This window comes from Phocoena phocoena, chromosome 13, assembly GCF_963924675.1.
Source record: "Phocoena phocoena chromosome 13, mPhoPho1.1, whole genome shotgun sequence".
Classification (NCBI taxonomy): Eukaryota; Metazoa; Chordata; class Mammalia; order Artiodactyla; family Phocoenidae; genus Phocoena; species Phocoena phocoena.
In genome coordinates, this window is record NC_089231.1 from 65,497,837 (window position 1) to 65,524,735 (window position 26,899).

Below are 26,899 nucleotides of genomic sequence, written 5' to 3' on the forward strand. Positions count from 1 at the left end.
CTGCAGGGTGGCTCTCCCACCCCATACTCACCCCATCTTTCATGCAGGCGTCACTGGGGGGTTTCTCTGGCCCAGGGTGGGAGGCACACCAGATCTCCCCACCTCATCGCCAGCCAGTCCCTCATCCCAAAGCCATGCTCCAGCTGTCCCAAGCCTTGCAGAACCCTGCTGTCCCACTCCTCCAGGCCTCTGTGCACAGGCTGCCTCCATCTGAAATGCCCCCTCTCCCCATCCCCCACAATGGCCTAACACTCTCCTTTTCAGTGGGGTCCGTTCAAGATCCAAACAATTGGCCGCTCCCTCCGTGATGCCCTCTGTGAGCTAACCCAGCAGAGATACCCCTTCTTGGTGCCCACCTGGTACTGACCTCCATTGCAGCCCCCATTTATCAATGTCTATGAGCTCCCTGGGGTCATGGACTGTGTCGAGGCCTAAGCATGGAGTCTGGACCCCAGCAGGTGCTACACAAACTTCAGATGAACAAATAGGTGGATGGTTGGATGACAGATGGATGGATGATGAGTAAATGGATGGATGGATATTTGGATGGTAGAAGGATGATGGATGGATGATGGATGGAGCTATGGAATAAATATTTGTGTCCCCCTAAAATCTGTATGTCAGAACCTAATCCCCCGTGCGATGGTGTTAGGAGAGGGTGCCTTTGGAGGTGATTCAGTCATGAGGGTGGAACCTTCATGAATGGGATTAGTGCCCTTATAAAAGAGACCCCAGAGAAATCCACCACTTTTTCTGCCATGTGAGGACACAGTGAGAAGACAGCCATCTATGAACTGGGAAGTAGTGGACCTTCACCAGATGCTGAATCTCCTGGCACCCTCGTCTTGGACTTTCAGCCTCCAAGAAATACATTTCTGTTGTTTATAAACCACCCAGTCTATGGTACTCTGGTATAGCAGCCCGAATGGACTAAGGCAGATGGTTGGATGGATGGAGAGATGGATGATGGATGGAGGGACGGATGGTGGATGGAGGGATGGATGATGGATGGAGGGATGGATGATGGATGGAGGGATGGATGGATGGAGGGATGGATGATAGATGGAGTGGCTCAAGTACAGCTTGGCTTTCCCGGAACATCTGCTACTAGGGAGCAGATGAGTTAGATTCGACTCACACATATTTGGAGCTTGAGAAAGATTCAGGATTCCAACACCCTGTTCTCTCAAGGTGGAGGGTTCTCTTCTGTAACTTTGATCAATAAATGACTATTTTCTTAACTTTTTATTACAGGAAATTTCCAGCACATAAAAAATTGAGAGCACAGTATCACGAATACCATTCCCATCACCCAGCTTCAACCCTCACGAACCCACGGGCAGCCTGGTTTCGGGGGATAAACATTCGGAAGCAGCAGGATGCAGGGGAGAGACAGGGAGCTGTTGGTGACCGCTCCCCACCCCTGCTTCCCACCCCCGCAACTTCCTGCAGGAAGGAGGCCTCACAGGGACAGGAGGACTGACCCTACCTGCCTCACAAGGGCTCCCGAGCACAGAGGAGAGACACCCGCCCGCGGCTCCGTCATCTCATTTCACAATCACCAGGAATCAGGAGACAGCGCACTGCAGGACAGCAGTCAGCAAGCTCCGGCCCACGGGCCAAACCCAGCCTGTCACTACCCGTTTGTGTGACCCAGGATCGGAGAATGGATCTTATAACGATTTTTAAGCAATTACATTTTAAGTGGTTATATAAGTACCTTCCTAATAGTCTCAATTTTGCCTCTCAGCCACAAAGCCTAAATTAGCTCTTATCTGGCCCTTTAAGGAAAGGTTGGCCACCCCAATATCGCAGTGAAGAGCAGAGGCTCACGTAACCACGCTTGGTTCAAATCCAGGCTCTGCCATGGAACCTTCTGACCGGTCTAAGCTTCTGCCAATGGCGGGTACCACCCAGCTCTCTGCAGGGTGGAGTGGGGCTCAGATCCCAGAAGGCACACGGGATTCTATTACAAAGCGTAAAGCCAAACCCAAGTGCAAAGTTCCAGTAAAAGGAGGGGTCCTCTCTCCTGCAAGACCGCCAGAGAGGGAATGCCAGCCACTCTGGGGGTCCCTGGGAGTCCCAGTCGAGCTCACCAAACAAGAAGTCCTGAAGGAAAGCACGGACTCCTGCTGAGGCATCTGAGCCCCACGGCAGTGCAGACGGTCAGCGCAGTCTCCTTCTCCTCCTCGTGTCCTCCAGACTGACCAACCCATCCCCGGGGCTGGCCAGCCCGGGCACAAGACAGTCCTTGCTCTGGCAGACACTGAGGATGCTCCCAGAGAGCTTCCCCTCAGACTCTGATCCCGGGTGGGGCCCGGGAGGCAGCAGGCTGCTTGAGGACTGGCCATCTGTGATGCATGAAAACAATGGCCCCAAGGTACCAAAAGTCCCCCAACTCCAGGGCACAGAGATGTGGCAGGTAGAGCCTTGCATGCAAGCCCCGCTGTCTCAGGGCTGGCCTCAGCACAAGCGTTCCTGACCACGCAGGGTTGTGCTCTGGCTGGCAAGACACCAGTTGGCACCTCCAGGCTTCCCGCTGCCAACCACCTGCCTGGATACTACCACCTCTGCCCCGGCAGACGCCCTCCACGCTGCCCTCACCCTCTCTCACGTTGAGGCTGGGCCCCCCCAGCTGTCCACGCTATGCCTTTCAGCACGCCACGCGGGTGACACCTGCACAGCCTGAGCATCTGTGCCCGCCCTGGGGGCCGACCCTAGGGCTGGCCAGTGGGCAGTAAGGGAGATAAATCAACCAGCAAAGGAGCATCCTGGTTCCCATTAAGTGTACATGCAGAGCCAAATCCACCCCCTGGCCCACCGCGGGCTCCCTGGACCCATCACTGCAGGCAGCCAGGCCCAACTGGGGTCTTACGGGAAGACTGCTTCGGGACACCCGCCAGTAAGGTTTTCCAAGTGACTTGCTGGCAACTCAGAGCAACATGACTTCATTTTATTTGGAGTCACAAAACTAAAGAGATCTTAAAGATGCTACCGTGCAGCTTCCTCATTTATGGGGTGGGGGGTGGGGGGAAGTCAGGGGCCCACAGGGTTTAAGTGATTTATTCAGAATCAGAACAGCTGCTGACGGCACAGCCAAGACAGGCAACAGAGAGAAGAGGGAGCAAGTGAGAGCCCCAGCTCTACAGCTCACAAGCTATGATGGTTAAAACTCCAGAAGCGCTGGCTCCCAGCTGCAGCGAGCACTTAAATATAAGACAGATCATCTGCAGTGTAAGACAACTCACCAGCATGGAAAAGAGTCCATCCCTCCCCTTTCCTCCCCAAGGCCATTATACCACGTTGCCCACCCTCCATATATGACCTTCCCGTATGTACCTGCCCCGCCTACAGCCTACACAACCACACAGCCTACACAACCACATAGCCTACACAACCACACAACCTACACAACCACACAGCCTACACAACCACAGCCTACACAACCACAGCCTACACAACCACACAGCCTACACAACCACAGCCTACACAACCACACAACCTACACAACCACACAGCCTACACAACCACACAACCTACACAACCACACAGCCTACACAACCACACAACCTACACAACCACACAGCCTACACAACCACAGCCTACACAACCACACAGCCTACACAACCACAGCCTACACAACCACACAGACTACACAACCACAGCCTACACAACCACACAACCTACACAACCACAGCCTACACAACCACACAGCCTACACAACCACACAGCCTACACAACCACACAGCCTACACAACCACAGCCTACACAACGACACAACCACACAGCCTACACAACCACAGCCTACACAACCACACGACTTACACAGCCTACACAACCACACGACTTACACAGCCTACACAACCACACAGCCTACACAACCACACAACCACACAGCCTACACAACCACACAGCCTACACAACCACACAGCCTACACAACCACACAACCTACACAGCCTACACAACCACAGCCTACACAACCACACAGCCTACACAACCACAGCCTACACAACCACACAACCTACACAACCACACAGCCTACACAACCACACAGCCTACACAACCACACAGCCTACACAACCACAACCTACACAACCACACAGCCTACACAACCACACAGCCTACACAACCACACAACCTACACAGCCTACACAACCACACAGCCTACACAACCACAGCCTACACAACCACAGCCTACACAACCACACAGCCTACACAACCACACAGCCTACAGAACCACACAGCCTACACAGCCTATACAACCACACAGCCTACACAACCACACAGCCTACACAACCACACAACCTACACAGCCTACACAACCACAGCCTACACAACCACACAGCCTACACAACCACAGCCTACACAACCACACAACCTACACAGCCACACAGCCTACACAACCACACAGCCTACACAACCACACAGCCTACACAACCACAGCCTACACAACCACACAGACTACACAACCACAGCCTACACAACCACACAACCTACACAACCACACAGCCTACACAACCACACAACCACACAGCCTACACAACCACACAGCCTACACAACCACAGCCTACACAACGACACAATCACACAGCCTACACAACCACAGCCTACACAACCACACGACTTACACAGCCTACACAACCACACGACTTACACAGCCTACACAACCACACAGCCTACACAACCACACAACCACACAGCCTACACAACCACACAGCCTACACAACCACACAGCCTACACAACCACACAACCTACACAGCCTACACAACCACAGCCTACACAACCACACAGCCTACACAACCACAGCCTACACAACCACACAACCTACACAACCACACAGCCTACACAACCACAGCCTACACAACCACACAGCCTACACAACCACAGCCTACACAACCACACAGCCTACACAACCACAGCCTACACAACCACAAACTACACAACCACACAGCCTACACAACCACACAACCACAAACTACACAACCACACAGCCTACACAACCACACAGCCTACACAACCACACAGCCTACACAACCACACAACCTACACAACCACACAGCCTACACAACCACACAACCTACACAGCCTACACAACCACACAGCCTACACAACCACAGCCTATACAACCACAGCCTACACAACCACACAGCCTACACAACCACACAGCCTACACAACCACACAGCCTACAGAACCACACAACCTACACAGCCTATACAACCACACAGCCTACACAACCACACAGCCTACACAACCACACAACCTACACAGCCTACACAACCACAGCCTACACAACCACACAGCCTACACAACCACAGCCTACACAACCACACAACCTACACAGCCACACAGCCTACACAACCACACAGCCTACACAACCACACAGCCTACAGGCTCCAAGTCCTCAGGCACAGGGAGGTGTTTGACCTGACAAGCCCAACAGCGTCCTGCTGCCCTGGCCCAGCTTCTGCAGCCTGACTGCAACCACATACTACCTTCTGTAAAATCCCTTTTCATCACAGTGTTTGGCTTCCTTGGAGCTTCCCTTAAGGCAGGTAGGAACTCCAAGGGCCAGAACTAACTGGACAGTGCTGTCTAGCTGACTCAATCCACGGCCTGGATGCATGCAAGGGAGGCTGAAGTGCTTTTTGGTTTCAATTACAAGCAGCCCAGAGCAGCAATAAGATAGCAGCTTCTATGCTAAACAAGGAGACAGTGAGTTCCTTCCCTGCCAAGGACTACGGAGCTGACAAAGGACTGTCACATAGCTGGTAGCCTCAGAGATCTTCCCAAATGAGAGACAGGACTGGCGTGGTCCCAGCTCTGAGCCTCTCTTGATCCAGAATGCTTAGGGAGCACCCGGGAATCAGGAGTTATGGTGAGACCCAGCTTGGCAAGAAAGAGGCCAGAGGACAGCAGAAGATGCACTGCAGAACCACGGGCAAACTGGAACAGCGTTTCTGGAAGGTAATTTGGTGGCAGATATCAAGTGTCTTAAAACCACCCACACCCCGACTAAATCCACTGACAGATGCTCACCCTCAAGGAGGGAGCGGAAATGCAAATGGAAGCACATGTAAAAAGACGAGATGCTCACTGACTAATGAATGTCACTGAATTGTACTTAAAACAAAACGTGGTTTAAGTACAAAACAATGGGATAAGTATCTAGCCTTAAAAAAGGAGGAAACTCTGACACATGCTACAACGTGGATGAACCTCGAAGACATTATGCTCAATGAAATAAGACGTTTACAGTAATACTGTTTGAGTCCACTTCTGTGAGGTCCCTGTAGCAGTCAAATTCAGAGACAGAAAGTGGATGGTGGTGCCAGGGGCCGGGGGAGGGAGGGGGCGTTATTGCTTAAAGGACGCAGATTTCAGTTTTGCAAGATGAAAAGAATTCTGGAGATGATGGTGGTGATGGCTAAACACAATGTAATGTGCTTACTATCACTGATCTATGGACTAAAAAATGCTTAAAATGGTAAGTTTTACTCTTATATATACATACACACACAAAAACATAATTTTAAAAAGTTAATAATGCAATATACCAAAACCCATCAAATTGTACATTCTAAATGGGCAAATTGTATGGTACGTGAATTATATCTCAATAAAGCTTCATTTAAAAAAAATGCTCGCTGAAACATTATAATAACAAGCTACATTTAATAAACGTTGTGTCAACAAAATTCATTAAAATTAGATCAATTAAGCTATAACTCTATTACAAAGTAATAATGTAGACTTTAAAAATAACGTTTACAAAATATTGAGTAAAACAAGAAAATGCTCACGCTAATTGACAAAAGCAGGACCCCAAGTGCAGCTAGATCTCAGCTACATAAAATAATCAGAGATATGATTTTATGTAAAGTCGGGAAGAAAAGAAAACCTCCCTTAACACTGAGCAGAAATGTGTTTCCCTGAAGCTTCTAACCATTAGTAACAGACCAGCCTCCCAGGTATGACCCTAAAGAAATCTACTCCCTCTTCCACATGATGACTGTTCAAGACACATAGCTAGTGCTCATGGACTCTGGAGGTAGACAAATTCTCAAGCCTGGCTGCAGAGGAGATCACCCAGGGAGATTCCCAGAAATCCAGGTTGGCTCGGAAGAGGAAATCAGATATCCGTGTAGAAAGTGTTGATGAAGAGTGGATGCCTCTGGGAACTGGGAGCCACCAACAGGCAGCAAGAAAACAGGGACCTCAGTCCTACAACCACCAGGAACTGATTCTGCCAACAACCTGGGCTGGTGAGGGGATGTGGAGCTCCAGATGGGAATGCGGCCCCTGCCGACACTTTGCAGACTTTGGAGACCCTGAGCAGAAGACCCAGCTAAGCCATGCTGGACTGCTGACCCAGGGAAACTGACACTGATAAACAAAAACAAGAAGAACCTCACAAATCAGACTTGCCAGGAGTGACCAGCTGTGGGGATGTGTGTGATTTTTCTAACTACAGCAGAGGCGGTCCATGTGGGCAACCAGGACAGAGACACTGCCTTCAATCTCCACCAGGTCAAATGCCCCCCCAGTTCCTGCTGAGTCTTTGGGCTCAGTGGCACCGAGCAGAGTAAAGCTACAGCCTGGACACGTCCAAGGACACCAGGAAGGACCTGGGCCCCTAGATGTCACGTGCTGTCCCGCTGACCCATAGGAGGCCCCAGTCAAATGAACCCTTCCCAAGTGAACCACAGCCCAGCCCAGCCTTTAGAAAGCCCCCTGAAAATAGCTGTGAAAGTGAAAAGCCAAGGGACAGTACAAGGGTCCTGACCCGCTTCTCCTGCCTGGTCTGCACGCCCCCGAGCCCTATGGGGCCGGCATGCGTGTCCCTGATGACAGAGGGAGCTCCCCCAAGAAAGCCTCGTCTTGGCCTTTGATGTCCAAGGTCTTATTTACTGTCATGCCCCATCATGCCTGCCTTGGAATTCAATAAACATAAAGTGACTCTCCTCCCTTAGGAACGGCTCTGATCCACTCACATACTTGAGGGGGCCAAGTGCTTTGGGGCCAGAGAGAAAGTGGGGAGAGGGAGAGAGAGAGATTAGGAGGGAGAGACAGAGAGAGACGGACACGTTCTGTTCTCCTCCCAGACGTCGCCCCTACTCTTGGGGCGCCCAGCAGGGCACTCAGGCTCTGGCAGCCATGCCCCTGCCTGCCGCACCGCATGAGCCGACTGGGATGGTTTCCCACCTGCCACCTACGGAATCAGTGTCCCAGCCGAGCGGTTAGAATTAAGGGCCTCTCCCAGGCAGCCAGCAGCCGGGTGTCAGCCCTCTGACTTTCCCTGCTACCCTGCCGGGGTTTCTGCACCCCAAGACTGCAGACATAGCAGGGATTAACAGCACAGGGCCCACGGGGCAGGGGAAGCTGGGAGGTGACAAGCAGTGTGGGGACCGGGTCTCCAATACTTCCCCACCCCGCCTTCTGGAGTCTTGCTGGCCCCTCCGCAGAGAAAAGTCTGCTCTAGAGCGACTTGCACCATCTGGGTGCTGACAAAATACCACGGGAGGGGCACCCAGCCTGATGTTTATCATCACACGGAGTTTCAGAGCCGAATTCTGACAGCGGCTGCCCAGGTGCCTGGGAGGGGGAGGCAAGGGGGCCCGTCCGACTGCCCCCAGCAAGATGCTATCCCACAGGGCCTCCCAGCGGGCGCCCACAGGCATGGCGGTCTCGGATCCAGACCATCCCCGTCACCCCACGGGGCCCCAAAGCAGACACTTCCACCCATGTTCCTAGGGGAGAAAGTGGAAAGCTTTCAGAAGTCAACATTCATAAGTGAGTTACATTTTTTGGTCTAAGATTTGAGCAGATACGAATCCTGCTTTTGCACGTGCCGGCTTGCACACACACCCAGAGGCTGAGCCGCCATGCCGTGCATCACCTAAGAGTTCACAGGTCACATCGCAGGGCCTTCCAGTCAATTGGACAACGGCTCTGAGCCCAGCACGGGGACCCCCGCGCCTCGGAGAGGACAGGAGAGGGGGGCACCGGCGTGGCTGGCCCAGCCTGCACGTCCCCACTCACAGCACAGCCACTCCACGAGATTGGGGAGGGCCAGGGATGAAGACTGCCCCATCTATCCAACCACGAGCCTGCAGGTTCCCCCAGCTCCTCACCTAAAGCCTCAGACAGCTCAGCTATGGGGATCCCTGCCGCTCCTCCTCAGGGACCCCTGTGAGGGACGGTGCTGTGCGAGACGCAGCCCGCTCCGCAAGCACCATGTGCCTCCCCACTGAGCAGAGGCCTCGTTCAGCTTGGCCTGGTCGTGGTCCTGCTTGTCCAACCACCACCGAGGTCTGAGGGAGGAACGGTGAAGACATCACGCTGAGTGAGACAAGCCAGACGCAAGAGGACAAGGGCCATGTGAGTCCACTTCCGAGACGCCCCACAGCAGATCCACAGACGGCGGGTCACTGGGGGTGCCAGGGGCTAGGGAGGGGGAGGGGCGAGTTACTGCTTGATGGGGACAGAGTCTCGTTTTGGGAAAAGGTTCTGGAGACGGTGGTGGTGACGGTGGCACGACAATGTGAATGTATTGGGTTGGCCGATAAGTTCGTTTGGGTTTCTCCTTACGATGGTATGGAAAACCCGAATGAACTTTCTGGCCAACCCAATACTTGATGTAGCTGAGCTGGACACTGAACACGGTTCAGATGCCACGTGGGGCCCAGCTGTCCTGTGTCCCCTCCACACGACCCAGGGCAGCACCCTCTGCTTGGCGGAGCCCTGGGCAGCCCGCACAGCGGCCTGAGTGCACCGAGCATGAGCCACTCTCGTGGTTTCCTGTCTTCCTCCTCTGTTTCTCACTGAAGAAAGTCTGTGGTTCTTACTTTCTCTCTTTTGGCCTCACAATCACTAGAAACGAGGACCAAGTGGTTCTAAGCTTTCCCTCTATAAACTTGGGGGTGGGGGGGCCCTATGAGAAAGATCAAGCCGTCTCTCTCTCCCTGCAGCTCCTAGCTTCCCAGGCCCCCAGGAACACTGCAAGAGACCCCATTCCACCCCACAGGGGCGTGCGCGGCCCCAGGTGCCCTGGGACGACAGAACAGCCCACTAGGTGAAGCAGCTGGCTCTCCTTTGGGGCCACGATGCAGAAAAATACACACATACTGTACCTTTAAGACCACTCAGCCCAGGAGGACACATTAGGAGAGGGAACAGAGGGGGATGAAGGGCCCAGCAGACCCCGGGGTCCTCCTGGAGCTGAGCCCAGTGGGTGAAAAGGCCTGCACCTACTGAATTATGCATTTCTCCTTTAAAATCGCTTGCTAAGTGGTGTTCAATCAACTGACATTAGATGCCTGAGGGGGTGACTCTGTGAGAACAGAGAGGGGGCCAGATCCCAGGGGCCACCATCCTGGGCACTCAGGCGCCCACCAAGCCCCCAAGGAGGGGGCGTCCTCTCCAGCTGACAGAACCAAGTCCCTGCACAAAAGCCACATGCTGGATCTCAGGCATGTCCAGCTCTCCTACCTTCAAGGTCTGCATTCTTTTTTTTTTTTTTTTTTTTTTTTAATTTTATTTATTTATTTATTTTGAATTATTTTATTTTTTATTTTATTATTTGTTTTCGGCTGCGTTGGGTCTTTGCTGCTGCACGTGGGCTTTTTCTAGTTTCGGAGGGCGGGGGCTACTCTTCATTGCCGTGTGCAGGCTTCTCATTGCTGCGGCATGTGGGATGTTCCCCGACCAGGGCTTGAACCCGTGTCCGCTCATTGGCAGGCAGATTCTTAACCACTGTGCCAGTAGGGAAGTCCCAAGGTCTGCATTCTTTCCCCAGACTATGTGGACATCTGTTCCAGAAGGCTACCCTTGGTATGTGTACATGTGTTACCCGCAGACGATCTCTTCCTGCTCCCCTGGCAGACCGACTAACCCCGGCAGCATTCTGTGTGTGTGTGTGTGTGTGTGTGTGTGTGTGTGTGTGTGTGTGTGTGTGTGTGTGTTGGGTCTCTATTGCTGCACGCGGGCTTTCTCTAGTTGCAGCGAGTGGGGGCTGCTCTTCGTTGCGGTGCGCGGGCTTCTCATTGTGGTGGCTTCTCTTGTTGCGGAGCACGGGCTCTAGGCATGCGGGCTTCAGTAGTTGTGGCACACAGGCTCTAGAGCGCAGGCTCAGTAGTTGTGGCACACGGGCTTAGCTGCTCCGTGGCATGTGGGATCTTCCCGGACCAGGGATCGAACCCGTGTCCCCTGCACTGGCAGGTGGATTCTTAACCACTGCTCCACCAGGGAAGCCTCCCGGCAGCATTTTTTAAAGGGAGCAGGTCAGGCCTGTAAAAGGAAGCAAATCTTCAAAGCCCTTCTTATGCCAACAGAGTCACCTGGGAGGATGCCCTGGGACTGCTCGCCCCCGGCTCTGCCGGCCCGGCTCCCCAGGCAGCTGGGGCAGCAGGGCCCTCCTGCTCCCTCCAGTGTCTCCACACGGTCTCCCAGCCACTGACAGCTCCTTCCTAGTGCTCCCTGGGCCATGCGCTGACCCCTCTGTGCACACGGCCGGCCACCTCTGTCACCTTTTCCCAGACAGCCCCTGCCTCTCCGCACCTCCCAGGACTGCCCACAGCAGAGCCTGTCAGCACCATGACCCTGCCCCAGTGCCCTGACTGCTGAAGGGAAAAGGCAGATGGACAGGCAGCATCCTTCCAACACGTCTGTCCTCTTGGGCGCTTTGCCACCTGACCTGCTGAAGGAATCTGAGCCAGGTGCCCCAGGTGGATGTACAGGGTTACAACACTTTCCGGGAGGTTTTTTTTGTTTGCCAAACAACTGATCAGGTCCCCTCCACCTCTGGGAGGTCACTCGGTGCCCACTCTCATGCAACAGGCATCACCCCCCAGCCTAGGAGAGAGGACAGCACCAGCCCCTCCACCAACGGCCTGACCTTGGGCGGGTATGTGTGTCTCACACCCCCTCAGACCCAACCTGACTCCAGCCACTTCACAAGAATGTTCCGAGGGCACGAGAAACAGCCTCCACCAAAGTCGTGTTTACTTCCCAAGTCAGGCATCGCAGTCCCCGCCCGCCCCATCTTGGCAGGCGCGTCTCCCCGGGGCACTGCCACCGCCACGTCCCCGTTTTGCAAGGTGGCAGTGGCCAGGGGGCACCAGAATCCAAGACAGATGATTAGCAGGCCCCAGGCCAGGGATTCAGGAAGCTCTTGGGATTGACTGAGAGGAGTCCAAACCTCAGCAAAGAAGGAAAAATAACCTCCAGGACATCTCCAAAGCTAACAAGCTTCCTTTCTGGGGCACCTGTGTCGTCAGGCCCCCCAAAATCAATGCCGATTATTAGATGGGGGAAAGCAGAGTGGGGCTCGAACAAGGAGGGGCCGGACCAAACAGAAACCTCAGAGATGGGGGTCTCATTCCATCCGTGACCCACAAACACCACAGCACCCAAGACACAGACACCAAGGTAGGTCTCTGTCTAGAGGATCTCACCACCCTGAAGAAGGAAGCCGGACAGACACAGGATTCACAGGAAATAGCTGCAAACATACAGCTAAAGAAAGATACACAGTCAGGGAAGACGCAAGGACATTACGAAGGTTTTGTTTGTCTGCGCTGGTTTTTTAAAGGCAAGGCGCATGGAAAGAAGCCTTTCCACAAACCCGTGAATAAAGGCAAGAGAGAATTTCCAGGAGACAGTGCCTGGCACTTAGTAGATGCTCAATAAATACCTCTGAGTGCCTGAACGGGGGACAAGTGGTTACCTTAGTAAAGGAAATGTAGGTACAAACCAGAGTAAAGAAGAAAGACGTGGAAAAATTGTGTTAATAAATTTTAAAGAAAAAACGTTAAAGGGACTTCCTTGGCGGTCCAGTGGTTAGGACTCAGCACTTTCACTACCGTGGCCCCAGGTTCAATCCCTGGTCCAGGAATTAAGGTCCCACAAGCTGCGAGGCCAAAAAAAAAAAAAAAAAAGAAAGAAAGAAAGAAAAGAAAAGAAAAAATAAAGAATGGAAGGAAAGGATCTTAGCAACAACAGGGTCCAACCCCTGACGTTTCAGATGAGGAGAGAGATGTGGCCACGTGAAGTGTTGGGACGCAGCTCTCCTGACACCCGGCCGGGTGGTCTTGGCCCACCAGGCTGCCCAGCACTGCAAGATGCTCCACCTGAACTCCTCCTGAAACCCGGCTGGTGAGCACAACACACACACCATCTCTCTGCTGCCCAATCAGGGACTCACTGAGTCCTGGGGGCCAAACTGTGTCCCCCCAAAATTCACCCGCCGAGGTCCTAGCCTCCAGCACCTCAGAACGTGACTGTATTTGGAGATGAGTTTCTCAAGAGGTGATTCAGTTACAATGGGGTCATCAGGGTGGGGTCTATCCAATCTGAATCATGTCCTTATAAGAAGAGGAGATTTTAGACACACACAGAGCCACCAGGGGTCCATGGGCACAGAGGGAACACCATGTGAAGGGGAGGACCGTCTACAAGCCAAGGAGAGGCCTCCGAGGAAACCAGTCCTGCCAGCAGCTTGACCTTGGACTCCCAGCCTCCAGAATTGCAGGGAAAACAGATTTCTGTTGTTGAAGCCCCCAGTCTGTGGCATTTTGCCCCAGATCACTAACATACTGGGCTGCTTCAAACACCTGGGTGTGAAAGCCAAGGAAACATCGCCATGGCTAACAGGTGTTTTCCTGAAGAGAAGACACCTATGAAGGACCAGAGATGGGGCGTCAAGGATGAATGCTACCCGGCAACTTCAAAACCCTAACTGAGTGAAACAGGCCAGACGCAGAAGGACAAATATTACATGATTCCACTCACGTGAGGTACGGGAAACAAGTAAATTCACGGAAAACAGACCGAAAGTACAGCAGTGGTTGCCAGGGGCTGGGGGTGGAGGAAAGGTGAGTTATTGCATAATGGATACAGAGTTTCTGGTAGGAATGATGGAAAGTTCTAGAGACAGTTATGGTTACACAACAGCATGAATATACAGAACGCCACTGAACACGGAAAAAAGGTGAAAATGCCACGTTTTGCTACATTTATTTTACCACAATAAAGAAAAACCTATCACATGTTACATAAATAAGTTATTTTAATTAAAGTTATTACATTTTTTCAAAAATAAGGAAAAAATCCTACATGAGCCACAGGGATTATAATTCTAGTCGGGGTCAAGACCCCTGTGGGGTTCAGAGTTAATTAAATCCACCACCACCTTCTCCTGAGCCTTGATCTGAAAAGCAGCCTCAGTCAAAATTCAGGCCTGTTGTCTGGCAACTGGAGAAGATGCCCATCCGTTCACTGTGAATGTGGAGCCCTCTGAAACCACAGGGCAGGCTGGACCACGGGATTCCCAGCCAGGGAGGGGAGGCGGCTATTGAAGCCAGAAGCAACAGGGAGGAATGGGGGGTCACCTACCCCCGGACCCACACGGATCTACACTCCCAGCTCCTTCTTCAGTGAAAGGTCCAGAATGCTTTCTTCTGTTCCCAAAACACGAAGGTCATCCTTCCTGAGCTGGAGAATCCTTGTAAAATTGGATCTACATTCCGTTTCCACCCTGGTGATGATTTAAATGGTCTCGGACTCTGCCTCTGTCCCCCGGGAGGAGCCTGCACTCAACTTGGAGGTGGAGGCAGGCTCTGGTCTAAAGATGCCGGTGGAGCCCAGGCCAGGCCTGGGTGACCTCTTACTGCCCCACAGTTACTCACGCCCGTCGCTGTGGTCATTCTGATAACACGTCACCAGAATCCAAAGAGCAAATTAACCTGCTTGACAGCAATGTGAAACAACAGGGCGGCCACTTGCAGGAGCGCCCAGGAAGGGACGCAAGATCCAGGGTCCCATCTCACGAGGGACACTCAGGGCTGGGGGTGCCTCAGACCTAAAAGAGGAAAGGTCCCTGGTTGTGTGGCCTCTCTCAGGAAAGGGTGGCCAAAGTCCTCGAAAGGAGTTTAAGGGACAGGGGTGGACACAGCTAAGACGCTTCCCAGTGACCAGCCACCTTCCCACCTTCCCGACCTGGCCCCGCGACTGTGGAAAGGAGGACAGGATCTTGGGGATGTGCTGTGTGTATGGCTCTGAACTGGGCTCCACGGGAGGCCCAGGAAGGAACCAGGGATCCCTGCCTTCAAGACGCACACGTGGATGTGACACCACGTGGATGACATTTGGGGACATGATGCAAAGTGAGATTAGCCAGACACGGAGGGACACGTAATGTGTGTGATTCCACTCCTGTGACGAGGTGCCAAGAGTCATGGAATCATAGAGACGGAAAGTAGAGGAGAGGGTCCCAGGGGCTGGGGGAGGGGGCACTGCTGTTTGATGGGGACAGAGTCGCAGCTCGGGAAGATGGAAAGTCCCGGAGACGGACAGTGGCGACGGTCGCACAACTGCGCGAACGTATTTGATGCCACTGATCTGTGCACTTAAAAACGGCTAATGTGGGTGAAGGCAGTAAATGTTACGTCACATAGTACCACAAAATAAATGAATAAAGGACAAAGCACAGTCCAGAGTCACAGAAGCCTCTGCTCCACGGCTCCTCAGGGGCAGACGGCAGCCCCCACCCTCTGCCCTAGACAAGGCCCCTCTCCAATGCGGCTATTTCCGGAAGCTTCCCTGATGGCACGCCCTCTGAACACATAAGTGATGTGTGTGTTCCTGTCTCCCATTAACTTTTAAGCTCCCAGAGGGCAAGGACCACACTCTCTCCTTCTATGCAGCCCGTACTGTAGGAGGGACAGGCTTACACACAGCAGAGCTCGCAGCCGGTGGGCCCTGGGTGTGCGGAGCTCGAAGGACCCCTGGACTCCCCCACTCGCATTTTTCAGGCATGTGTGTGGGGCAGTGGGAAGGACACGGGCTCTGCATTCCCCCGGGGCCTGGAGGCCCAGCTCTGCCACTTCCCGGTTGCATCCTTACCTGCAGATGTGGAGCAGGTGGGGTGATGGAGAGCTCATAGGGGGCCCTGCCTGAAGCATGCTGTCACCATGCCTGGCGCACAGCGGCTGGTGGTCATTTCAGCGCCTTCCCTCAACTCGGAAATACAGGAGTAAAGAGGCTCTGAAGCTACTAGGGCCGGGCCCCCATGTAGGTGGCTGCTGTTGCGTCAGAGAATTCGGTGACTTCCACTCCCTCCCCACAGCGATTTTCCTCATTGTCACATTTCAGAGGCGCAGCCCTGGCCAGCAGGCATCTAAAGAACATGGGTAAACAGTCAGGACAGAGACAGATGGCCGCGCCCATGGGTCTCTCCTTCCCCTCCAGCCACGACGCTCAGAGGAGCATGCTGGGTACTGAGTTTACAGGCTCCCGGAGCTAAAACCACCAAGAGTTTCAAAACCTAACAGGAGAGAGAACGTGGGACCTTGAGGACTTTCAGAGAAGGACCCAGAGAGTGCTAAGAGTGGGGTCCAAGCTGTCAAATTAACTCCTCGGCTGGGAACCTACCCAGCGTCACCCACGGAGCCGGGTTCTCCTGCGTGCAGGGGCTGAGAGGCAGGCGAGGAGCTGTGAGCTCGGGGAGACGGCCCGCAGGGAGGGCCCCGAAACACACTCCCTCCAACAGGGCCCTGGTCCCTGGAGACTCTGAATTCCCCCAGCAAGACATCATGGTTTCAGGTTGTAGGTCTCCACGAAAACGTCTCATTTTCTGCTTTATTAACGACGTTCTCCCACACCCTGGCGGGCGCCGAGGACCAGTTCAAGCTGGCTCGCTCGGCCGACAGCTGGCCAGACGGGGCTGGTGCCCAGCGACCACAGGGCAATCCTCCAGACCCCGGAGGAGCTGACGTGCCTGCAAAGCAGGCTTCTAAATACTACAGCCTCCCCCCAACCCGTCCCACGAGGGACTCAGGGGATGCGGCTGGGCCAGGGCACAGATCCCGGCGACACACCACAGCCCACCCCAGCAGCAGATGAAGTCAGCAACTAGATGTGCCTAAAACAAACAGGACGGGGCACCGATCGCAAAGAGGCCACTCCACAGAGCCAAAAATAGCCTCACTTGTTTCAAGAGGATGCTGACCAACGAAGCACATACAACTCCATCAGCAGAGAAAGAAAAATCAATGGAGCAGAAAACCGGATCAGCCCAACAGGGACCAGGACTCTGAGAGACTGCCGACTGCCTCACCCGCCACCCCCCACCCCAAATCCCTCTCCTTACTCCAATCACGAACTGTGCCTGGATCTCAAAACCCAGTCCCGTCACCCCTGCGCCTCACGGTATTTGTACTCAGATGTGCACACGTATTATATACACAACTCCCATAGGTTTAATCTCAGGGCCAGGAGTCAGACCGTGGACTAGGAGCCCAAAATGAGCACCAATGGGCAGGGAAGACGAGGAGGCGAGAGCACACTGATGGATCAGAAAATGGAGCTAGGGTAAGACGCACAGAGGTGAGTAATGCTGGGTGATGTCTCTCATCAAAACTGGGCAGATCAGAACAGGCGTGGCCCTGCTTCAGCCCTGGCTAAAATCTTCACCCTGTGGATCTTCAGTGACCCACTGAGTCAGAACTGTCGGTCACCTCACTTCCTCTTCATTCGTATTTTCACCTGCTCTGACTAGCAAGTGAACTCCTACGGCCTGGGAGCAGCTGGCACCTCTTGGGTTCCCCAAACGTGTCATATAACTCTTGAGGACAGGTGGCGGGGATTGCCCAAGACACGGATCAATCCCGGCTAAAAGCCTCCATCCAAGCAGCAGAGATGACCCACCCTTTATACCATCCCTACTGCTCGGGTGCGGGGGATCAGAAGGCAAGGAGATGACTGCCCAGGGCATCCTGGTCCCAACTCGCAGAGAGTACTCTCGCGAGAAGCACAAGGCTCTAGACCCAAAGGAAGAGCCACCGACCATCCCACACACCACCCCTCCCACCCCAATCCCATTCCAAACGCTGGGAATCTGCCTTCAGGAGGAAGGTGGGATGCAGTTTGTTCAGGCTCAGAATCAATAAGAATCCTTCCAGTCCACAACAGTATTTGAAAATCACTCCAAAAACGATCTACCTTTTCCTCCCCGCATTCCCTACTGCTCAGTGGTTTCCAGCCAGGGGCAGGTGTGCCCACCAGGGTGGTAGAGGTACCCACCTGCGTCTCCATGGAAGGCGCCGTCTTGAAGCAGCCTGCTGGACAAGCTGTCCCCATCGCTGGGCCAAATCTGCCCCGTCTTGCGGACGCCCACGATGGTGGCCTCGGACACGACCACCGGGCCCTGCCGGTGCCGCTTCTGACACTGGGGCGTGGGGGGGCTGCTGCTGTCGAAGGATTGCTGCGAGTTCTGCGAGGGTGAGCGGCTCTTGTCCCGGAACGTGCGGTAGGTAGTGGGGCTCGGGGACACGCGGCTGGACTGGCCCGAGGAGAAGTCCTCCTCGCTGGACGTGAGGTTCTCATTGGAGCTGCAGTCCGGGGTGTAGCCACCTCCGCTGTCCTCAAAGCTCCGAGGGGAGTAGGACCTCCGCGGCCAGGTAAGGCGCTTCTCCTGCTCCGAGGTGCTCTGGCTGCGCTGGAGCGAGCCCTTGCCCTCCCCTTCCACCATCATGCCCCCGACATAGATGCTCTGGTAGGGCTGGTACTCCAGGGGCGGCCAGGGGGGCCTGCTGCCGCCATTGGCGTTGATCAGGTTGTCCTTCAGGAAGCGCGGGTTCAGCTCCGCGTCCTCAAAGTCGCCGTCGAGGCCGCAGCTGCTCTCGGAGAGGCGCCCGCGGTAGGAGGGCCTGGGCGGGTCCCCAGGGCCGGGGCCCGCGCCCTGCTGGGACTTCTTGCGCTCCATCTGCATGGCCTGGCTGCCCAGGGAGCTTATGCGGTCCGACACGTCTTTGTCGTTGACCTTCACCAGGCCGCGCTCGTGGTGGAACTCGACGTTCACATAGAAGGGCTTCTCAGCGTCCGTCGCCGCCGGCTGGACGGGGCCCTTGCGGATCCTCTCGAAATTGGAACGCAGGGCCGCCACGCTGGTGGGGGGCCCGCGGTCGTCGTGGTCCGCGGGAGCGGCGGCCCCGGGCCTGCGCGTGGCCGCCGGTCTGGCCTTGCCCGGGGAGCCCTCCCCGTCCAGCCGGGCCTCGGGCTCGTCGGCGGGCGGCGGGTCTGAGCAGTCGGCTGGCGCGGGCTGGGGGCGCGGCGCGCGGGGCTCGGCGGCGCCGTCGGGGGGCTGCGCCGCGCGCCGGAAGCCCCAGCGCTGTCGGTCGTAGCTCTTTTTCTCCTTGGCCAGCAGTGTCTGCAGGTAGATCATGCGGAAGCGCTCCTGGTTCACCTCCTGCTCCAGGCGCCGGATGGAGGCCTTGCAGCGATCCAGCTCCTGCTCGATATCGCCCACCGAGCGCAGCTCCATGCGCGGCGGCTCCGAGTCCGGGAACTGCGCCTTCCACGCCTCGGCGAAGCCCACCGGGTCCACCATGGCGCGGCCGGCCTCACCTGCGCCGCCCGGCTGCCGCGGGGCCCGGCTCAGCGGCTGCGCGGCGGCCTCGCCAGGCCCGGCCAGGGGCGCCGGGCGGCCCCCATGCCCCCGGCGGGGCAGCGGTGGCGGCAGCTGGCGAACAATACCCGCCCCCTCCCGGGCTGCAGGTGAGGCTGCAGCCAGGCTCCCCGCGCGCGGGGCGGCGCGGGGCGGGGCGGGGCGAGGGGCGGGCGCGCGCGCGCGCGGGAAGGGCGCGGGGCTGCGCGCGCCGCTATTGTGTGCGGGGCTCCCGGCGCGCGCGGGCGGGCGCTACCTCCGCTAGGCTGGGCCCGCTAGCCCATGGCCGCCGCCGGCGCGCTGCTCTCCTCGGGCTCCCGCGCCCGCGCCCGGCCGCCGCCGACTCCCCGCGCTGCGCTTGGCCAGCCCGCTCCCGCCGCACTCGCGCCCGGCCCGCACTCGGCGCCGCAGGAAGGGGAGGGCCGGGGGGCGGTGGCCGCGGCGCGGCGGACCGAGCGTGAGGGCCTCTTAAAGGGGCCGCTCCCAGCCGTGGCCCTGCCAGTGTCCCCGCGCCTGGGAAAACCGAGGCCCGGACGGCGAGTTCTGCACTCCTGGGACAGGAACCCCTGGGTCCGCATTGCCCCCCAGCCCGGCAGCCCCTCACCGGCGTCACGGCTGAGCGCGCCCCTAGCGGGCAGGTCACCCAGCGGTGCCAACTGTCCTGCTGCGAGGGAGTCCTGGGGTGGGTGATGAAGCAACATCTGCCACACGGGACTGTCACAGAGATAATCAATAGGAATTTCTCCCCAGGTCACTCAACACCCACGTCTCCCTTCCTGCGGTCCTGGGCCAGGTGTTTGCCCGACTCAGAATTTATCTCTGTAATCTGCCTCTGAAGGGGTCGCCAGCCTCCACTGGGACGCGCAGGGCTGGGCGGAAGACAGCATAGCCCAGGCGGGCAGCGAAACAAAATCTGTTCTCGTCCCCCAGGGAAGCCCAGAGATCTTAGACACACAGCACCCTGGAGGGAGTCCAAGGGGCGCCAAGTGAAAATACCCCCACCAGCCTGCTGGGTGAGGGGATACGGAAACAGGATTTGTCGACCAGAGAACCCGGCTTGAGTCCTGACCGCCTCTGCCCCTCTGTGCCTGCTTCCTGGGCGTTGAAATGAGAACGAGAATACCTCCCCACCCCCCGCCCCCGCCCCCGCGGCTGCTGTCCCTGCACGGATGTGAGGGGTTGTCTTGCCTTCCCCGCAGTTCCAGTGCCACCCAGAGCGGATGCCCTGACATCTAATCTAGAGGAACAGAGCCCAGGGCCGGCCTGGCTGGGATTCAGGTCTCTCCCACTCTGGGCTTTGTGACCTTGGCAATTTCTTTCCCCTCTCTGAGCCTAAGTTTTGTCCTCTTATGCCAGATGTTGTGAGCACCATGTGTAAGGCAACGAGATGGGGCAAATATAAAGCATGTGCTGTTCCTTCCATGATTGCCTTTAATGTTGGTGCCCTGGGAGACTGGCAGGAAGACCCTGGGGAGCAGGACTGGCAGACACTTCCAGGCACAGCTCACTGCCGCCCCCTGCAGGCTCTCCACCCTCCTGCTGCCACCCCTCCCAGGCCCCATGTCCCCTCCCACTCCTCTGCAAGGCCAACAGGGCCCTTGTAAAGCCTGTTTTGCAGGTGAGGAAACAGAGGTTGATGCCCTGACTTTGTGGCCGGCAATGCGAGGCGGGAATCCCAGCAGTGCTCACATCCTGATGACCTCTTCTTCAAAACGGGTATAATAAATCCTGACCTCCCAGGGCATGGCACACAGCAGCTCAGCATCGGTATCAGTTGCCTTCCTTGGATGACCTGCTCCCGTCACCCAGCGAGTGGGTCCGACAGGACTAGAACCCAGGCCTCCAGAACCCCATTCCCTGGCTGTCAGCAAGGAGAATCCCAAAAGCACAAACATTTTTTTCCCCTTGCTGACAGGGTCTCTGAGTTTCCAGGGGGAATTGTGGGCTCATCAGGGACATTATCATTAAACACCTGGGAAAGAAAAGGATACTTTGTGGGGGGGTGGCTTCAACCATCAGTGAGGTGTCCCTTTCCCTGGTTTGCAGGCCCCAACTCAGCCCCACCTTAAATATTGTACACATAAGCAAGCTCATATCAGAACTCTGACGCTGTTTGGTTTGGGTTTGCAAGCTCTGTTCTCTTGGTAGAGCAAGTGGCTTGTTGGGTACAAGGACACTGCAAGATAGTGGCTATCTTCCCATGGGACAGCTTGTTCTGGCCCCAAGGACACTCCTCCCATCCTCTGAGCCTTCCCTGAAAGCACCCCCACCCTGGGTCTCTGGTCCTTCCCCGAAGAGCTTTCTTATCATTTCTCCCTCCTGAGGAAGGGAAGAATGAGGAGGAAAGTGGGGTCCATATATATGACACTCTGTAGTCCCCCATTTGGTGTCTGTCCCAAGCTAGATCTAAACTTCCAAGAACAGAGATCTGTCTGTCTTGTTCCCCAGTGAACCCCCAGTGCTTACGACATAGTAAGTGCTCAGCCAGTGCTGACCCGGGTGGGAGCGCAGAGCCCAGGGAGGAAAGGGTGAGGCGGGCAGAGCCAGGCCACAGCAGAGGTGTGTGGGCCTTGAGGGCGGGCATTCAGGAGGAGGCAGAGGTCAGGGGAAGGCTGGCCAGTGAGCTGGTCCTAAAGATGGAGACAGACAGGCAAAGATGGGGAGAGTTCAGACTTCTGGGTGTGTCTGAGGAAGAGCTGGGTTATGGGGTGAGGCTAGTGTGGGCTGCAGGAGGTCACATCAGGGGTTTCGCACCCGTGAAAACCATCACTACAATCACCACCACTCCCAATAGATGGGTTTTTTTTTTCATCTAAAAACTAAAATGGAACAGGAAAGTGGGATTGTTGGTGATGTCCCCTCCTCAACTTGCTTCATTTTCTGAGATATGGTTTTGTGGCTCTATAATTCATTTCATAATGAATCTCTCTCTCTCTCTCTCTCTCTCTCTCTCTCTCTCTCTCTCTCGCCCCCCACCCCCCCACCTCAGCAGCAGCCCTAGTGGTCCTTGAACCCAGACCAATGTTCCGGCAACTCCTCCCCGAGGCCATCCGGTCCCTTTGCTGGAAGGAGAGGCTGGGACTCAACGGCCCCCTCTGCTGGACAGAACGCAGAACTTCCGATGCCTCAGAACCCTGGGGATGGAAACAACCCCAACGTCTGTCATGGGAATATCACAGTGGAATATTATATGACCATGAAAGAAAATGCAGTACCAATACATGCTAAACATTGATGAACCTTGAAAAATTTTATGCCAAGTGAAAGAAAACAGTCATAAAGGGCCACATATTGTATGACTCCATTTACATGAAATGTCCAGAATAGACAAATCTATAGAAACAGAAAGTAGGTTGGTGGTCACCTGGGGATCGGGGATGGGAGGAATGGGGAGTGACTGCTAATGGTCTTACACAACAATAAGTGGGGACCATATTTTGCTCCTTCTCTGCCTTGTCTGTACCCTCCTCCCCACCTGCTTTGGGGGCAGAGGCTAGAGGAGGGCTCCCTCCAAACGGGATGTGGCCACATGACCCCCATCTGTCATCTGCCATCCATCAGCCCCAGGGAGCTTCGGGCAAGATCAGAAAATGGGGGCGATCGATACAGCTGTTCTCTGGCTCTGCTTGTTGCTCTGTGCTGGATGGTGCCTGGTGGGGTACCTCTTCCAGGTTACCAGCCCCGGCCCAGAGTGGGTAGCCGGGGTCTCTGAGGGACTTCCCTGGCCAAGGGCTCTGAACAAGTGAGCTGTGGGCCTTTCCTCCCAGTCCCCCTTGTCTGTAACTCCACCACCTCTGCAGAATCAATTCTGGACGAAGCCCTGCAGCGGGGGGCATCCCGGCCGAGTGCCCAGGCTGCCATTTCCAGCTTCACAGAGAAGAAGGGGCTGGGACAAGATGAGCTGGTTCCTGAAGCCACGGCCAGTGACATGGTGCAGGCTGTGGCTTCCAGTGGCCAGAGGCCCAGAGCACCCTCAGGCCAGGGGTGCCATCCACCTGTTGGGGATCAGGGAGCAGAAGGAAGGGTCTGCAAACAGCAGCCTGGGGACAGGCCGCACTACCCTGCTCCCTCCTGGGGCACAGGCTCGGACAGGTGGCTGGTGGCCCTGAGTTCTGGGAGGCGTCTGGATGAGGGGGTGGAGCCTGGAAGGAGGCTGTGGGACAGCCACGCTCCCTGTCTGCCCGACATATGGGAGGTGACAGGGGAGGCCACAGCAGATGGCAGAGGAGCCCGGGGGCTGCTGGGAGGGTGTCTCATCTCAGGGCCTCCTTGGGTGACGTGCGCCCAGGGCCCCCTGCCCCCGTCTCCGGGAGACCCGAAGGCTCAGAAGATGAGGGCCCTCTCTGAGCTGTTGCTGCTTCTGAAAGCTCCCCCACCCCACACCCCACCTCTCATCCCCACCCTGGGCCTCCTGGGTCCCCGAGTCCCCTCTATAGTCCCCAGGCCGGGAACGCCTGTCACCCTGGCTTCTCCCAGGTTCTTATCTATGTGAGGGTGTGAGTGGAGCAGGTCCCCTGCCCATCACCATGCTCCATTACCTACATCTCAGGCGACCTCAGGTGTCCAGCTTAGGCTGCCCGGGTCCCTCAGGAGAGCGCAGTCCCTCTGGGAGTGGCTCCCATCCCATCATCAGGCCGAAGTGGGCATTGGGTGGATCCGAGGCCCCCCGTTCCCTCCAGAGGCCACAGCAGGGTCGGGGAAGGGGGAGGCTCCTGCTTGCCAGGAGGCCGAGACCCCCACCATGCTCTGGGTCACTGCGGAGACTGGTCCCGTGGCTGTGGGGCCGGGGAAGGACCGACTAAAATCACGGGGCTCAGGAAGCAGGGTGTGATGGGGAGCGACTGATTAGCTCATTAGCTCTGCTGTGGACCCTGAGGAGGAGCAGGTGTGGGACCTGGAGTGGGATTCCCGCTGGGATCAGACTGCAAGCTGGCGTGGGAGGCGGAGAGAGAGGAGGGACAAGGAGTGCGGAGGAGAAGTGCTCAGCTGCATCCTGTCACCTGGGCTCTGTGCTCAGGCTCCTCTCCAGTTAGGTGGGGACAGGAGGTCCTGATACCCAGCCCCCAGGCTCGCTGGGATGAAAGGGTCTTCCTCCCCCTCCACTGAGTGCTCAGTAAATGGGGGTTCTGGTTACTCCCCCAAGAGGCTGGATGGCCCCATTCCTGGGTGGCTCCTGCTTTGGGCCAGAATTCCCACCTCCAATGGGCTGGAGGCAGTGGTGGTGCCTGCATGCGACTCCGTCCCCAGGCCTGCACGGCTTTCCCTGGAATCTTCTGTGTCTGCCTCTCACCAAGCTCCTCCCAGGAACAGACCTTACGCTTGAGCCCCTTCAGCCCTCCCTGGCTGCTGCCTGACTTCAGGAGCCTCTGAGTGAGCGGTGGGCACATCCGCCTCCGGCCACTGACGAGGGCCAAGCACAGGACTGTCCCCAGGAGGTTCAAGAAGAGGCATCTTGGTGAGAGTGAATGTGTCTGCCGGAGACCCAGCGGGATTCCTGTCTCCCTGCTACATCTAGGTGAGCACCTGCCGGGGGCCTTTTGTCTAGGAGATGCTGGGGAGATGAGGTCACAGGGTCGCTGCCTTGGCTCTTAGGGTCCCACAAGGCGGTGGGGGGGGGGATGGGGGAGAAGCCCAAACATGGACACCACACCCAGAAGTAACAAGTGCTGTGGGAGCCGTGGGGGCTCCAGGAAGTCCTCCCAGAGAAGGAGCGCCCGAGCCACCGGGCACAGAAGAAGCCTGGCACCTGCAAAGACTAGTGACCACGGGTGAAGGCTGGAGCACAGGGGCCTGCAGGGTGGGCTGGGGCAGCCACTGAGGGGCCTCGAGTGCCAGGGTGAGAAAAGCGAAGGAGGGGAAGGGCCCCGGGATGGCTCTGAAGCTCTCGCATGCGGCCCTGGGTCTCCACCCCAGAAATTTAAGTGCTTGTAGAGGATGTCTTTGTGGACTCATGGTATCAGTGGAACCACAGCAAAGTGGTCTGCCACTTCAGAAGAAACACTGAACAGTTGGGCACACACGGGGCAACAGGAGGAGAGTTTCACAAAGGGCCATTTGGAGGGGTGGGCGCACGTGAGACAGTGGTCCTGGCTCGGGGGCTAGTGACAGCAGGGGGCATTACCGCCCCCCAGTCCTGGGGCCTAGAGGGGTGGGGGACGGAGCCGGGAGGGTGCCAGCCCACCTGACCAGGGTCTGCCATCCTGACGCTGTCTGTGGTGTGCCCCAAACCCGGTCGTGGTGCACCCTGAGATAGCTTGCCCCTCAAAACTCGGTCTGGTGGGCCAGCCCACCGAAGGCCCAGCAAGGCCTCTGTGGGGAAACCCGAGTGTGCAAAGCTATAACTATGAGGATGGTCACTTCAGTTAAAAAAAAGCTAAAAGCTGGACACAAGCCAGCTGTCCCACGGCCGGGCAGGGTGGATGGACTCTGGCCCATCTGCATGAAGGGACACGCAGGCTCTCGCTCTGGCAGCTCCTCGGAATGTGGCCTGCCCTGTGGGCGTGGGGAGAAGTCACTCTGGTTTAACGGCAAACAAGGCGCCCAGGCCGTGGCCGTGCTGTGTAGGGACAGGAGTCCTACCCACTGCAGATAAGGCTTACGTCCGGGACCGCAGGGACTGTCACTCTGCATGCAGAGCTCTGTGCTGTCTCGCTTCACAATAAGCACACATGCCATTCCTTTAGGAGTGATTTATATAAAGAAGTATCTCCTATCTATAAAAAAGGAGAGCTAAAAATGTGGTGAAGGGGGAATGAACAGAAGCTGCCGAGTCTCCCGGCGGCTAACCACCTGGCTGCCCGAGAAATGCTCACCATCTACGAGAAACAGGCGGGAGCCAGACGTGCCACCTGCCTATGGCCATGGAGGGCAGGATTGGGCGGCACACACCCAGGGCTGGGGAGAGTGGGGTGGGCGGGGGCTCAGTAGACCCTGAGGAGGAGCAACACGAGGGCATGGAGAGGGTTGGGCGCTCTGGGCGGGAGCCGGGGAGGGGAGACCTGGGTGCTCTTGCCCGATCTGGGTTGCAGCAGACAGGGAGCCTTGACTTCACCTAGTGCCGCTCATCTGGACCACCGAGATGAGGATGATTCTGAGGTCGACCAAGGAAAGTGGGGAAGAGGCCCGAGGGGATGCTGACTGTGCCCAGGGCGAGCGCCGTGGGCCTGGCGGCACGTGTCCGTGCCTGTGGTCCTGAGCCTCCCGGGGCCGGGGGGGGGCTGTCGAGTGACTCTGTAAGTACAACTGGCCTTCCAGATGACAGCCTCAGTGCCCCCACCAGCTGGGCAGCATGGGACCCTGGGCAGCCACTGGGGGCCTTCCCTGGCTTCCGACCCGCTAAAGAGAAGAGGCGGAGCCCTGGGGCTCAGCACGGTGGGTGTTCCATGTCACCCTCCAGGTCACGGGAGGCACCGCCCACACGCATGCAGGCAGTGGAGGCCTCTGACGCAGGCTCAG

At 56.5% G+C, this 26,899-nt stretch overlaps 1 protein-coding gene across 2 annotated transcripts in view; it reads right to left on the bottom strand.

Annotated features, from left to right (window-relative positions):
- BCR (BCR activator of RhoGEF and GTPase) overlaps window positions 1-19,387 on the bottom strand; it is a 98,422-nt gene extending 79,035 nt beyond the window's left edge. For both annotated transcript variants that reach the window (XM_065890508.1, XM_065890507.1), the window contains exon 1: window positions 18,082-19,387. In XM_065890508.1, the coding sequence (XP_065746580.1) occupies window positions 18,082-19,387 (1,306 nt within the window). The remainder of the gene's footprint in view (window positions 1-18,081) is intronic.
- Between the last annotated feature and the right edge of the window lie 7,512 nt (window positions 19,388-26,899).